At 37.6% G+C, this 12,253-nt stretch overlaps 1 protein-coding gene across 1 annotated transcript in view; it reads right to left on the bottom strand.

The window, feature by feature from the left end:
- LOC104909956 (CUB and sushi domain-containing protein 1) overlaps positions 1-11,937 on the bottom strand; it is a 71,094-nt gene extending 59,157 nt beyond the window's left edge. Inside the window, exon 1 of the mRNA XM_019613582.2 lies at positions 11,813-11,937. Coding sequence (XP_019469127.2) covers positions 11,813-11,937 — 125 coding nt within the window. The remainder of the gene's footprint in view (positions 1-11,812) is intronic.
- Positions 11,938-12,253: the final 316 nt, after the last annotated feature.

The raw sequence follows: 12,253 nt of genomic DNA, 5'->3' as shown, positions 1-12,253 counted from the left end.
TCTTCTCTTCTCTTCTCTTCTCTTCTCTTCTCTTCTCTTCTCTTCTCTTCTCTTCTCTTCTCTTCTCTTCTCTTCTCTTCTCTTTTCTTTCTTTTTTCTTTTCTTTGCCTTTTTAAAAGTGAATACTGTCTGGTAGCCATAGGAGTGCTATGCAATCACAATTCTCAATGAGTCCAAACAGTCATGAAAGAGAAGGTTCTCTTTTTCTAGTCAGATATCACAGTAGAGAACATTTTAATATAACTGAAGACATAAAGAGGGAAAACAACAACAACAACAACAACACACAGCTGAATATTAATATCTGAATGAAATAAGGTTCTTATTTTAATACTAAAAATTAAGGTTTCAGGAAAGAAAAAGGCATAATGTTTCTGTGCTGCATATGTATAGAATTCAGACAGCATTTTTTTCTTGTACTTCAAGAATATCCAGTGTGGATAGAATGCTAGAATCTCTAAGGAAGATGGTGAAAGAAATGAGAGTGAAATTCAATTTGTTTCACATCTATTTTTCAGCAATAAACTAAAAGCTGTCATGCCTGGTAAGTCAAAATAAAAGATCCAATCCTAGCAAGCAAAAAGAGTTTTACAAGGAAAAGTAAAAATTTTCAAAGCATGAGAAAATACTGCTCTCTGAAAAGAGATATGTTTATTCTCTTGTCTGTATATTTGAGTCATCCTTATGCCCCTTAAAACATTTTTAACATATAGCTGAATTTCTTGGTTAAAGGGAGAGAAAATTTTTAACAAAGCCATAAGTATCCTCTGAGTGTATATCCCTTTGGGCCTGTACTGTTAATGTATCTAATTCAGAATGTACAGAATATGCTTAGATAAAAGTTCAAGTAAATCATGCATTCAGTTAACCCATACTTTGTGCAGCTTTGATATGTATCTTATGAATGTGAGAGGGAACTATATAAAATGAAGAGAAAGGATAAATGCAGTATTTAATATTCATTTATAACAGTTGAGTACAATCTCACCAAGAGTTAATGTGACAGTAGGAAAGTTTTCACATATATGCATTCCTAAAAATTGGAATGATGTCTTGACTCAGAGGATCAAAACAAGCTCTTAAAATACGAACTACAGCATATATTTTCCAAAGATACTTAAGTGAGGGAAAAATAAATCATGTTCACTTCTGTTCCCCCTACGCTTATTCTTCTCGGCAGTATAGATGTTTATTTTACTTTTTCCAACATCAAAGTCTTTTATGATATTCCCTCCTATCTTCACTTGTGCTTACTCTTATATGTTAGAAAATAGTGAATCTTACAATATCAGTCAATTTGAGATGCATTTTGTAGGACATAAGAAGAAATACATCAAAAACAACTTTTTCATTTTACTGCTACGAGAGCTGAGGAGTAAGAGTAGGGTAGTATTTACTTATTTTTTTAATTGTTTGGAAGGATCACTAAGATCACATAGTCCATCCACTAACCCATCACCACCATACAACTCAGTGATCCCCAGAATCCCCTTCCAACTCCTACAATTCTGTGATTCTGTGATTACAATTGAGAAAATACTCTTAAATCCAGCTTCTTGATAAAGCCTTCTATTGATTCACTTGTGACTTAAAAATGCAGTGTACTACAGACTAGACACAGGTCTATGTAATTCTGTAAGCTATCTGTTATAGAAGTCAGTGAAGGGAGACATCCCTAGTGCCACCACTGAACTCTACTCCAACCTGTTTCATGCAGAATGAACATATACTCACTCACTCACTTGTAAAATCATTATCATATGATTGCCTAACCATGAAATTACAAAGCCGCTCTCACTCCTCAGTATAAAGTAGGTTTGCCCCTAAGGAGATGAGCCTGCTCTAAAGATATAGTAGGGTTAAATTTCTTCCTTATAAGGAAATTCATACACAGATCTGCCATATTTGTGGCAGGCACAATAATCAAAAAGAATAAAAAAGATATGAAATACAATCTTCTCCTCCACGAGCCTTTAGAATGTGTTTTCTACTCATATCTGGAAGAAACATACTAGATGGTGACCTTCTGGGTAATTCTAGGCATGTCAGAATCATAATGTTCTGAGACAAAAATCAGAATACTTTATATAAGACTGTAATAAAGAGAAAAATGAGGCATGGTCTAATTAATAGCAGTTGACATAAGTAAAATAGTATCAAATTTAGACACTGCCCATTAACTTAATGTTTTAATCTTTGCTCCCAGAAACTTTTCATCTTTAACTGATGACTGTGCAAGATAGGATGTGCAGGGTGGCAGCCATCAGAAGTTGGGACTAGAACTCCTTCTTTCCACTATGCTTTCATAATTCCTAAGCTATAAGATGATGCTTCTTGTCTACTCTGCTTCTCACGTTTACAGTGGTATTACGCCCAGAGGTTGAAATAAATTATATTCATAGTGATCACTTTTCTACAGTGTATTTTTAAATGTCCTTGTACCAAAAAGAATATTGAATTATTAAAAAGTTATTAGAACAGTTAAGTACTTCAAAAAAAACATTGAAAAGCAAATTTACTAATTTTGAAAGGCTGTTGAAAACTTATTTAATCATAATCTATTGCTGTTAATTTGAGAAACAGTAATTTAATTTCAATCAAACAGAGAAAGTTATAAAAAGATCTGATGTCATGAATTTATTTATGGTCTATATTCATACCATTTATTTAAATATCTGCAAGGACTTTTCTCTGGCTGGAATTCTATACCTAATTTGTCAGCATTTTGAATCTGAAATGGTTATTGCTTGGCCCTGGTAACATACTTCCAGACAAGATTGAATTTGGAGGACAATTTATATCAGGTAATCTGAATAAAAGCATACACTTTTGAAAGGTTTACAGAAGTTTTATAGCGTTGTCACTGCTAAGCCAGGAGGTTCAGCAAGAAAATGGATCCTTGACACAATTTACTATAACAAACATAGCCTCTTTCACCAAAAAAAAGGTGTGCATTTTTAACAGTAAGAATTACAATCTTTAAGACCATAAAATAGTGACAAATGCTTAATCAGTAGCAGTTTTTAAATCAGGACTGGATTCTTTCTAAAAATACTCTTATCCAAAGATACGATATGGAATAACATCTTATTTTCAGTGTATCATTCCCTTACTTCAATTTTTTCCATGAAGTTGTTGTGCTTTTTTTTTCTTTGCTGTTATATTGTTACTTCTAGCATAGCTAGCTAGTCTGATTTGCAAAGTTTTGACAGCAAAATTTACAAATCCTAAAATTATCAGAAAATTTGGAATCAGCTTTTCTGTGCAGGAAGCAAAAGTGACTTGTGCAAGACTGATATCTGCAAAACAACAGGGAATGATATGACTATAACCTTTCCTCTCAGTGATTTCTAACGTAGTTACTTTAATGCATCCTGTCTTTCGTGAAAATAAATAAATAAATATTAAAGAAGAAAAATTCTCATAATGAGTTCAGAACTCATGTTTCAGGAGGGGGAAAAAAAAAGTCAACAAAAAACATTCCCTGATAAAACCAAAATGTTTTTGGAATACTTCAAAGCTTGAAAATCAATTTTATTTTGTAATTTAAGCTGAAGTTTGCAAGGTAACAAACTTTCAAAGGTTAGGCCTAGTCTTTGATCCAAGAACTCCTCAGTGTGTCTGATATCCAAATTAGGGCACCAAGATTAAAGATAATGTGCTTGTCTACCCTAATTGTGCTAAATGCAGTGAAGAATTAAAATGCACATCAGGAATTCTGATGAATGGATTGATTTTATAGTCAGGAATTATTTCAATTCTTACAATTATTGTGTCAAAAATTTTAGCCACTGCAAAGAATATTTAATTATTTTGTTCAGAAGTTATTCTTATGTTTTGTGTCCTAGCCTCCATTTCATGGAAAATATATTGAGGATTTCACTGAAAACAGTGACAAATTACATTGATAATACCAAAGGTAACTGCAATAAATTACTTTACATAGTGAAAGCGTGGACACCTGCAGTTTAATCAGGTATGATTAAATTGAATAAAATAATTGAATGAACACTGGCAGAGACTGCTCCTAGATCAGTGGCTCTCAATGCTTACTGATTTGAAGACCCCTAAAAAATTTCCTGTAAAGGTACAAATCACTGCATAATGAATTGACAATGTTTGCTTTTGTTCACAGTTAACTTTTATAGGTACATCAGAAACAGTCCATGAAGCCTCAGACATTCAAAGACATTTTAAAAATAAATGCATCATAAAATATGCTTCTTTTTATACCTGAAGTACATTGCCAAGTGCCTGAGAGAATCTGGTGTGCTTTGATATTTCCAGTGATCCTACTCCATAGGGATCATTAGAAAAACACACTTTGAAAAGCAGCATTGCAAACACTCCTGATCCATTAAAGATGACACAAAATTGAGCATTTTGTTGGCTAGTGTCAATATCAACCTCAGAACTGTCTGTTCCATTCTTTCAGATAAAAAGAACGCTGCAACATTAAAGAGCTGCTTTTAATATGGTCACTTGCAAAAATAGCAGAAAAAAGTTCCCCCCAAAAAAAGGTAAAATAGAAATGGCATTTTTCACAGAACTAATGAATGATGCACAAGTCTACTTTCCAAAGGAAACAAACCTAATGTCCTGAATTTTGAAAAAGGATTATGTCATACTTTCTCTTTTTAATGTCAAGACTCCCACTGCCAATTCCTATGATAGCATTAAACTCTTGTTTATTCTCTCTTTGACCAACGATTTGAATTCATAGCTTTGTGGTGGTGCAGCATCAAGAGACAGGACATTGGAGGCTTTCCCAGTTAACAAAAAGTGACTCTTCTTCAAGTACCCCACACAGTACCCTAACAGTGTGCCCAAAATTATATGTTACAATTTTGGCTTTAGGCACTGAATTTCAAAAGTCAAGATAAAAGAGACGAAGGGTGTTCCTTAGCCACAAAAGGAACTTTGTGTTCCAGAATGACAAACCTGAAAAATCAGACAGTAATTGCTGAGAAGGTATTTTAATCAATCTATATAATTTAAGTTCATGATACTAATTGAGTTTATCAAAGTTTTCCCTAGAAATCAGGTTGACTAAAAACTAAAAATTCTGCCTTGTAATAAACCTATATGAAACCTCCTCCCTGCTTTGAATAAGAAGTCTAGTCTAGCATTAATAAATTTCTGCGTGGATAATTGCTTGATCAACTGGTGTTAAACCATCCTTTCCCCCCATATTTAACCTCAAAAGTTCCTCTCTTTGTGAATTGTAGAAAAAAATTAAAATCTCGGCTTTTACTAACAATTTGAGAAGACAGGATGATAGATTGGCTTGAAAGAATACATTTCAAATATGAAACAAGAGTTACACATCTGTGCCTCAATATGGGAGACAGTTTCTTTTCAAAGATTGTCTCTTTTCAAAGACAGTTAACAATTCTAACTGCCATTTTATAAGGCATGCATTTGGGTTTCTGACAAAATATATACTAATTTTTGTATATGCACTAGGTTAGGGAACTTTACTTGTTTGTTCTCTTTTTCTTTCACAAAGAGAAGTTCTGTCTTATTTTCTGTCACTGTGTAGACTGTTCCAAATCCATTCTCTCAGCCATGTTATTTATTTCTGCAGGCATCATTTCAATCTTATCTTTTCAAAAGGTCACTGGCAGTAGAAGCTTATCATTTCCGGCATGAATTCACTTGCACACGTGTCTAATAGAGTGCTTGCCTTTTGCAAATTTCAGTAGAGAGTCCCCTGCACATTGTGATTTCAGAAGTGACAATTCTGGTTGCGATGTGTTGGTTTGGTTTGAAAGCACTAGTTTCCTTCGGTTTTGATTGGTATTTCAGCATGATTCAGTCTGAATACACTATCAATGAACCAGCAAATTGTATTTCTGCAGCACCCAAAGCAGACCAAGCACGATACAGGACAGACAGAAAAACAGTCTTCATGATGGACAGGTTTGATTTTATTTATATTTTTTTTTAATGCAGAGTGAACAAAGAGTAAAGTGTGTTCAAGTGAGAAAAAAAGTATCACGGTTTTATGATTTTCGGTTATCGGTATTCCACATCATAGCATCACGTAGTGCACTAGGAGTTCAGATCTAGGTACCTGTGAAGAAGATACCAGAAGGTACCTTCTGGATACCCAGAAGAAAAGAACTTCTACATCCCCCTGAAGTCAGTTTGCTGTTCTATTATCATTTCTGCTCAGCGAGAGAAGATAAAAGGCCTTCATAGGTCACCTGGTATCCCTTTTTGTTTCTGATCATCTGGTTTGTCTTTGTTGCTCATTGCCCTTTGGCTTTCAGACACTCTCTCATTATATTTGATTTATTAGCTTCAATTTTAATTATACTGTAGTATGTTGTATTATAGTGTGTTAGCTTGCATTCCGATACCTTATTTAGTAAAATAGTTTATTTCTCCACAGATTGTTGCTGCTGTTTTGTTTTTGGGCCCATCTCTCTACCCTTTTCCCTGTTTTCTTTTTCCGAGGCATGGATCCTTGTGTCCTTCCACCCTGCTAGTCACGGAACTGGGCTGAACCAGCCCATAAACCATTAACAAAAAGAAATTCTAGTAATAAGAGTACAAAATCTTCATACTTCAGATCACTACATCTTAATGTTTGATACGCTGGGGGAGTTATGTGTGTCTTCAGCGATACTTTACATACGCTTATGCAAAAAACACAGATGCACACAAGTACACATTAACACCTCTTACCTGTTTCCTATGCACACGTGTATATGTGCATATGTAAGCAGTGTATGTGCATATGTGCATGTATTAGCATATGCAGTGTATTTCATAGAATCATAGAATCACCAAAGTTGGAAAAGACCTCCAAGATCATCCAGTCCAACTGTACACTTATCACCAATATTTCCCACTAAACCATATCCCTCAGTACAACATCTAAACATTTCTTGAACAATTCCAGGGATGGTGACTCCACCACCTTCCTGGGCAACCCATTCCAGTGTCTAACCGCTCTTTCAGAGAAGTATTTCCTAGCACCCAAAAAAAAGGTGGTGTACCATTCAGAATATAAGGAGAACTAGAAGCTGTTGTCCAAGATGCAGATGTACCCATCCGCTGTTTGATAATATGCCTCTGTGGAAGACAGCAGTTTGTGCATCTGATGAATTCTAATTTAAAGGTAGGATGATGGTTGCTCCATAATTCATGCCTCCTATTTTAGTATGTTTGCCCATGACATTGGAGGTGGATGTTGGTGGCATGCCAGTAAAGATTGAACCATTCCATCAATGTTGTTAAATTTCGTTCCCATGTGACAGATGGCAGCAAAGAGACATAGAAGTGAAATTGTGTAACTGAATTCTATGATGTGGAAAAACTTTCACTTCTGTAGATAATAATTTGCTCTATCAAATAGTGCTATTGTACTCCTTGTATCTGCTGTAGTTTCCATGCAAATAAGAAGGAAGCATTACTTTTGGAGCAGCCTATGGACTTTACTTATTTAGAAAGTGATGCCTCTTGAACAAGCTTTCTCCATGATCTCTGTAGAGCAAATGAAAGCAATGACAGAGCCTTTATTTGACAAATAGGTGCTATAGGAAAAGATATCCAAGAGGAATTAACTTACCCCTACAGTTAACAGTTTGGAGAAAAGGATGAGCTGAGGAATGTGACCCTCCCCTGTTCGTACGTCGCACCGCAGGAGAGAAGGGTGGGAGGAAAGGGGGACCCAAGCAGACTCAGATGGCGCAGGAAGTATCATGGAGACAGAAGGGGTGGCTCTAAGCCCACCACATCCCCACATCCCCCACCCCCCTTTCCCCCGCTCACTCCAGGCACTCAGGTAGCTCACCCATTGGTTCAGGCTGTGTCCTTGGAATTCCAGTACAATCTCCAAGGAAAAGGAAGATGCTATATGCTGTCTTGAGAAATTTCATGCTGCTTAGTTAGCTGATAATACTATGGCCATTTCATGATGGAATGGATTCTTAATTCCTCTTCAGTTCAAAATCCAGGGAATCTTTATTTATTTCTTTCATAGAAGCAATGTGCTAAACTTGGTTTCTTTTGTTTAGTGAGACCTCTAAACAAAGTAGTCTCCCATAAGTAACATAGATCTAGCCTTCTTAGTTATGTTTCTCTATAGGCTGCAGCTCCTTAGCAGCTCCCAGCCTTTCTGAAAGTACTTTAGGTACTGCTTAGTAATATCTTTACATTTGGTCTTTACTGCAGAACTATTACATCAGTGAGGTGCTTATTCACATTGGTGAAATTCTAGTAAAATCATCAGTTTATTTTATTGAGGCAGATGGTTTTGCTCTATTATCATTGACCAACAGTATTGCCCTGGGCTTCTTTTCAGATTTTCTTTACATTTCACTCTTTTATTATCTGTTTGTTGGAATTCATTAATATAATCTTTCTGTAATTCTCAGTGTCGGATATCTCTAAGAATATCAGCCCTCTGCTATTGCCTATGGGATGAACAAATGTCAAGATATGTAGTATCAGCGTGTTCCTAAACAAACTACTTGTGATGCTGGAGACTAGCGTAAGGAAGATGAGAGCAGGGTGTCTCGCTCCAATTTATAGGAGGGAGATGAGGTTCTTTTAATATTATATACCCGGCGTGAGATTAAGAAACAACGGTTCATATGTTAGTCCAACCAGTTTATTATAATCCTAATCAGGGAGACGGGGAAGGGAAGGAGGGCGATAGAAAAGAGAGGAAAGAAGCAAGAATTGCGTAAAGCGGGGATAGTCACCACCAGGATCCAGCAGCGGTCCCGTTGCACGACGTTTCGATGGTCCGAGGTAGAAGCAGCAGGGGGAAGAGAGAGAAGCAGCGTGGCCAGCCTTGGGCAGAAGGTGGCAGAAGGAAGTCGCGGAGCCGATCCAGGAGGAAGCAGCAGGACCAGGAGAGTCCGTCAGCACGTAGGAATTCCGTGGTGAGGGATCTGATGGCAGACACCTACCCTCATGGTTTTCGGTTCGTCCTTTTATCTTCCTTTTCCTCCGTGACATCCCTGGGCGCTTGAGCAAGAGTCATGTGAGTATCCCCCGAGATGGCCATCATCCTGAGATAAGTCCACACAAAAGACCGCTTCACAGCTATTTAGCTGCAGCTTATCTTCCTCTCCTTGCCCCTGGCCTTGTCCATCAAAGTTCTCCAGACAAAGGATTTCACCACCTTTGCCCAGGACTTGCTTGGACTCGACAAGTCCATCTGTGTCCCCAGCAAGCTTTGAGACACTGATGTTAACAGAATAATATCTTACACAGGGCTCCACACTAATGACTGAAATAGGGCATGGATCACAGCCTCTGTCTGGTGTCAGCTGCTTCAGGGAGGGGGTGAGCATTTGCATCTTTACAAGACAGTGTCTATGGTGTATATATGTGCATTTGCTAGCCAACTTTCACCTGGGCTAGTGGGAAACTCAAGTATGGGCCAGAATATCAGGCAGGAAGTGGGTTCATGCTGGCAGACAAAGGGGGCCTTGAGAGTGTGGTGTACATGAGAGATGAGCATGAGCATCTGTGGCAAACTTTAAGATGGACTAGATGGTGAGTAGACAACCTGTGAAGCAGTAAAGGCAGGACAGGGTGCCATGTGGTTAGAGGGTTTGTGGCAGCACCTCAGGACTTAGAGGAAGTGTGGACAGAGAAACTGTGCCAATATTTGTGGGATCCAGAGAGCTGCTGGATGGAGAGTGGAGGCCATGCATGCCACATACTCAAAGGATCCATGAGTGTTTGTGAACCTACAGAATGCCTGACTACACTAGTGAACTTCTATCTCCACAATCTGGAGAGGATGAAAGGGTCTTGGCTATCTGTTTCTGGAGGAAACTTGCATGATTCCTGCTTATGTACAAAAGTATCAGTATTCTGGTTCAGACTGTGTGTCTCTGGGAGACATATTCAACTTCCTACTGGCTTTGCCTGCACAGCAGAAAGCAGCAGCTGCATCCCCCAGCCTGGGCAAAGACCCAGGTTCCTGGGCCCCAGCACAATATTCAGCACAATAATCTAATCTCTGAATTAATAAATGAAACTATTTAAAAAGAATTCTACAATGGCCTGGGTTGATAAGGACCTCATAAATCAATAAATGTTCAACCCCCAACCCTGCCACAGGCAGGGTCACCAATCACTAGACCAGGCTGCAAAGAATCTGTAGGACATAAATATTCTTGAATAGCGAGGGGGAGACACCAATGCAGAATGGGCCATCACAAAGAATTCTCAATAATGCTAGCTAGACCTGCACTATAGTATATAAATCTAGTCTATTAATCTATGTCATCTCTTGCCTTTATGTCACTCTGGATTTCTGCAGCAATATATTTCACCTCACTAAATGTTCATTCCAATAAAGAAAAGGAGGAATGAACATGAAACCAACACTTGGGACAAACTTATAGAACATCAGAAATGTGACTTGATAATTAAGATGTATCTATATAGTTTTATAAAAATCCCAAGTAGAATTAAACATCACAGATTATTTGAATATAGACAAATTTGGTAACATAGATTTTCCTAGCAAAAAGACAACCAGTTTTTTTAAGCATATGCAATTTTCTAGTTTTGATTCTGTGCATCAGGATAGACTAACAGAAGAAATCAGTTTCAGCAGTTCCTCAATAACTGATTTTATTTATATAAACCAGTAAAAGTATGAAAAAATGCTTATAATAAAAACATTCTTATTAGCTATAAAGACAACACGAAAATCTTTCATGAAGACATTATTTCTACCAAATAAATGTTATTAATTTAATATAATGGTGTTATATATTAATATTTCTATCCTATGACATGGTGCCAAAAACAGTGGATCAAAATGCATCATCCTACAGAATACTGTTGTAAGGAAAACAAAATTTAAATCCATATGAAGTTCTTGTAATGCTGTTGCCTTATTATTCTCACAAATTTATTGTGACAGTACATGGAAAACCTATCAAAGATGATGTACTTCTACATAATATCCAGTCTGTTCCAATGCCATCACGAGATATACACCTTCTCAACAGAACTCAAATATATCTCAGCAATACCTTATTTGCATCAGGTAGTAAAGGACAAGAATGAGAGAGAAGATTAACCTTCACTGTCTCATGAATAGTTTAATACAGGAAGGTATCTACAAATGTATTTGTTTGCCACAAACAAATGGTGCAGAATAGCAGCTATTAATTTGAAGATCTTTAAGAATAAAATAAACCTCTGGGAGTATCAGTAAATAGCAAACTTAGCACATTGATAGCTTTACATTTATAGAAGCGGGAGCTGTCTCCTTTGATCCAGTTCACACTATCTTTGACTTCCTTCACTTCACTAGGATTTGCATGTCCTCAGTTCTAGCTCTCAACCTCACCCAGTAGTCATAAAAATATTAACTCTCCATTCTGTAGTAGGCAACTCCTGCTTATATATAAATACCTTTTATTTGAAATAAGGAAAATACAAAGTGTGCTAAGAGTTTGAATTTCTTTAAATCATAGAATGGTTTGGGTTGGAAAAGACCTTTAAGATCTTCTAGTTCCAACCCCCCTGCTACAGGCAGGGATACCTCCCTAGTCCAGGTTGCTCGAAGCTCTACCCAACCTGGCCTTGAATGCTTCAAAGGAGGGGGCTTTTACAACCTCACTGGGCAACCTGATCCAGTGTCTCACTACTCTCACAATGAAGAATTTCTTCCTGATTTCTAGTCTAAACCTACCCTCTTCCAGTTTAATGCTATCTCCCCTCATTCTGTCATGTCATGCCCTTATAAAAAGTCCCTCCCCAACTTTTCTGCAGGCCCCCTTCAGATACTGGAAGGCTGCTATAAGGCATCCTTGGAGCCTACTTTTCTCCAGGCTGACAAGCCCCAGCTCTCTCAGACTGTTCTTGTAGTAGTGGTGCTCCTGCCTTCTGATCATCTTTGTTGCCATCCTCTGGACCTATTCCAACAACTCCATGTCCTTCTTGCATTGGGGCTCCAAGACTGGACACAGTACTCCAGATGGCGTCTCATGAGAGCAGAGTAGAGGATCATAACCTCTTCCCATGACCTGCTGGTCGCACTTTTGATGCAACCCAGGATACAGTTGGCCTTCTGGGCTACAAGTGCACAATGCCAGGTCACACTGAATTTCATCAACCAACACTCCCAAATCCTTCTCCTCAGGGAGAAGCCATTCTCTGCCCAAACTTTACCTGAGTTTGTAAACTACAAAGAAGATCAGGTGTGATGTAGGTACTTGTCTAACTTATCTCACATCATTTACATTACTTGGGATTCATCCAG

The sequence above is a fragment of the Meleagris gallopavo genome, chromosome 2 (genome assembly GCF_000146605.3).
Source record: "Meleagris gallopavo isolate NT-WF06-2002-E0010 breed Aviagen turkey brand Nicholas breeding stock chromosome 2, Turkey_5.1, whole genome shotgun sequence".
NCBI lineage: Eukaryota > Metazoa > Chordata > Aves > Galliformes > Phasianidae > Meleagris > Meleagris gallopavo.
Note: the sequence above shows the minus strand (reverse complement) of the source record. Positions and strands in the feature narration are given on the sequence as shown.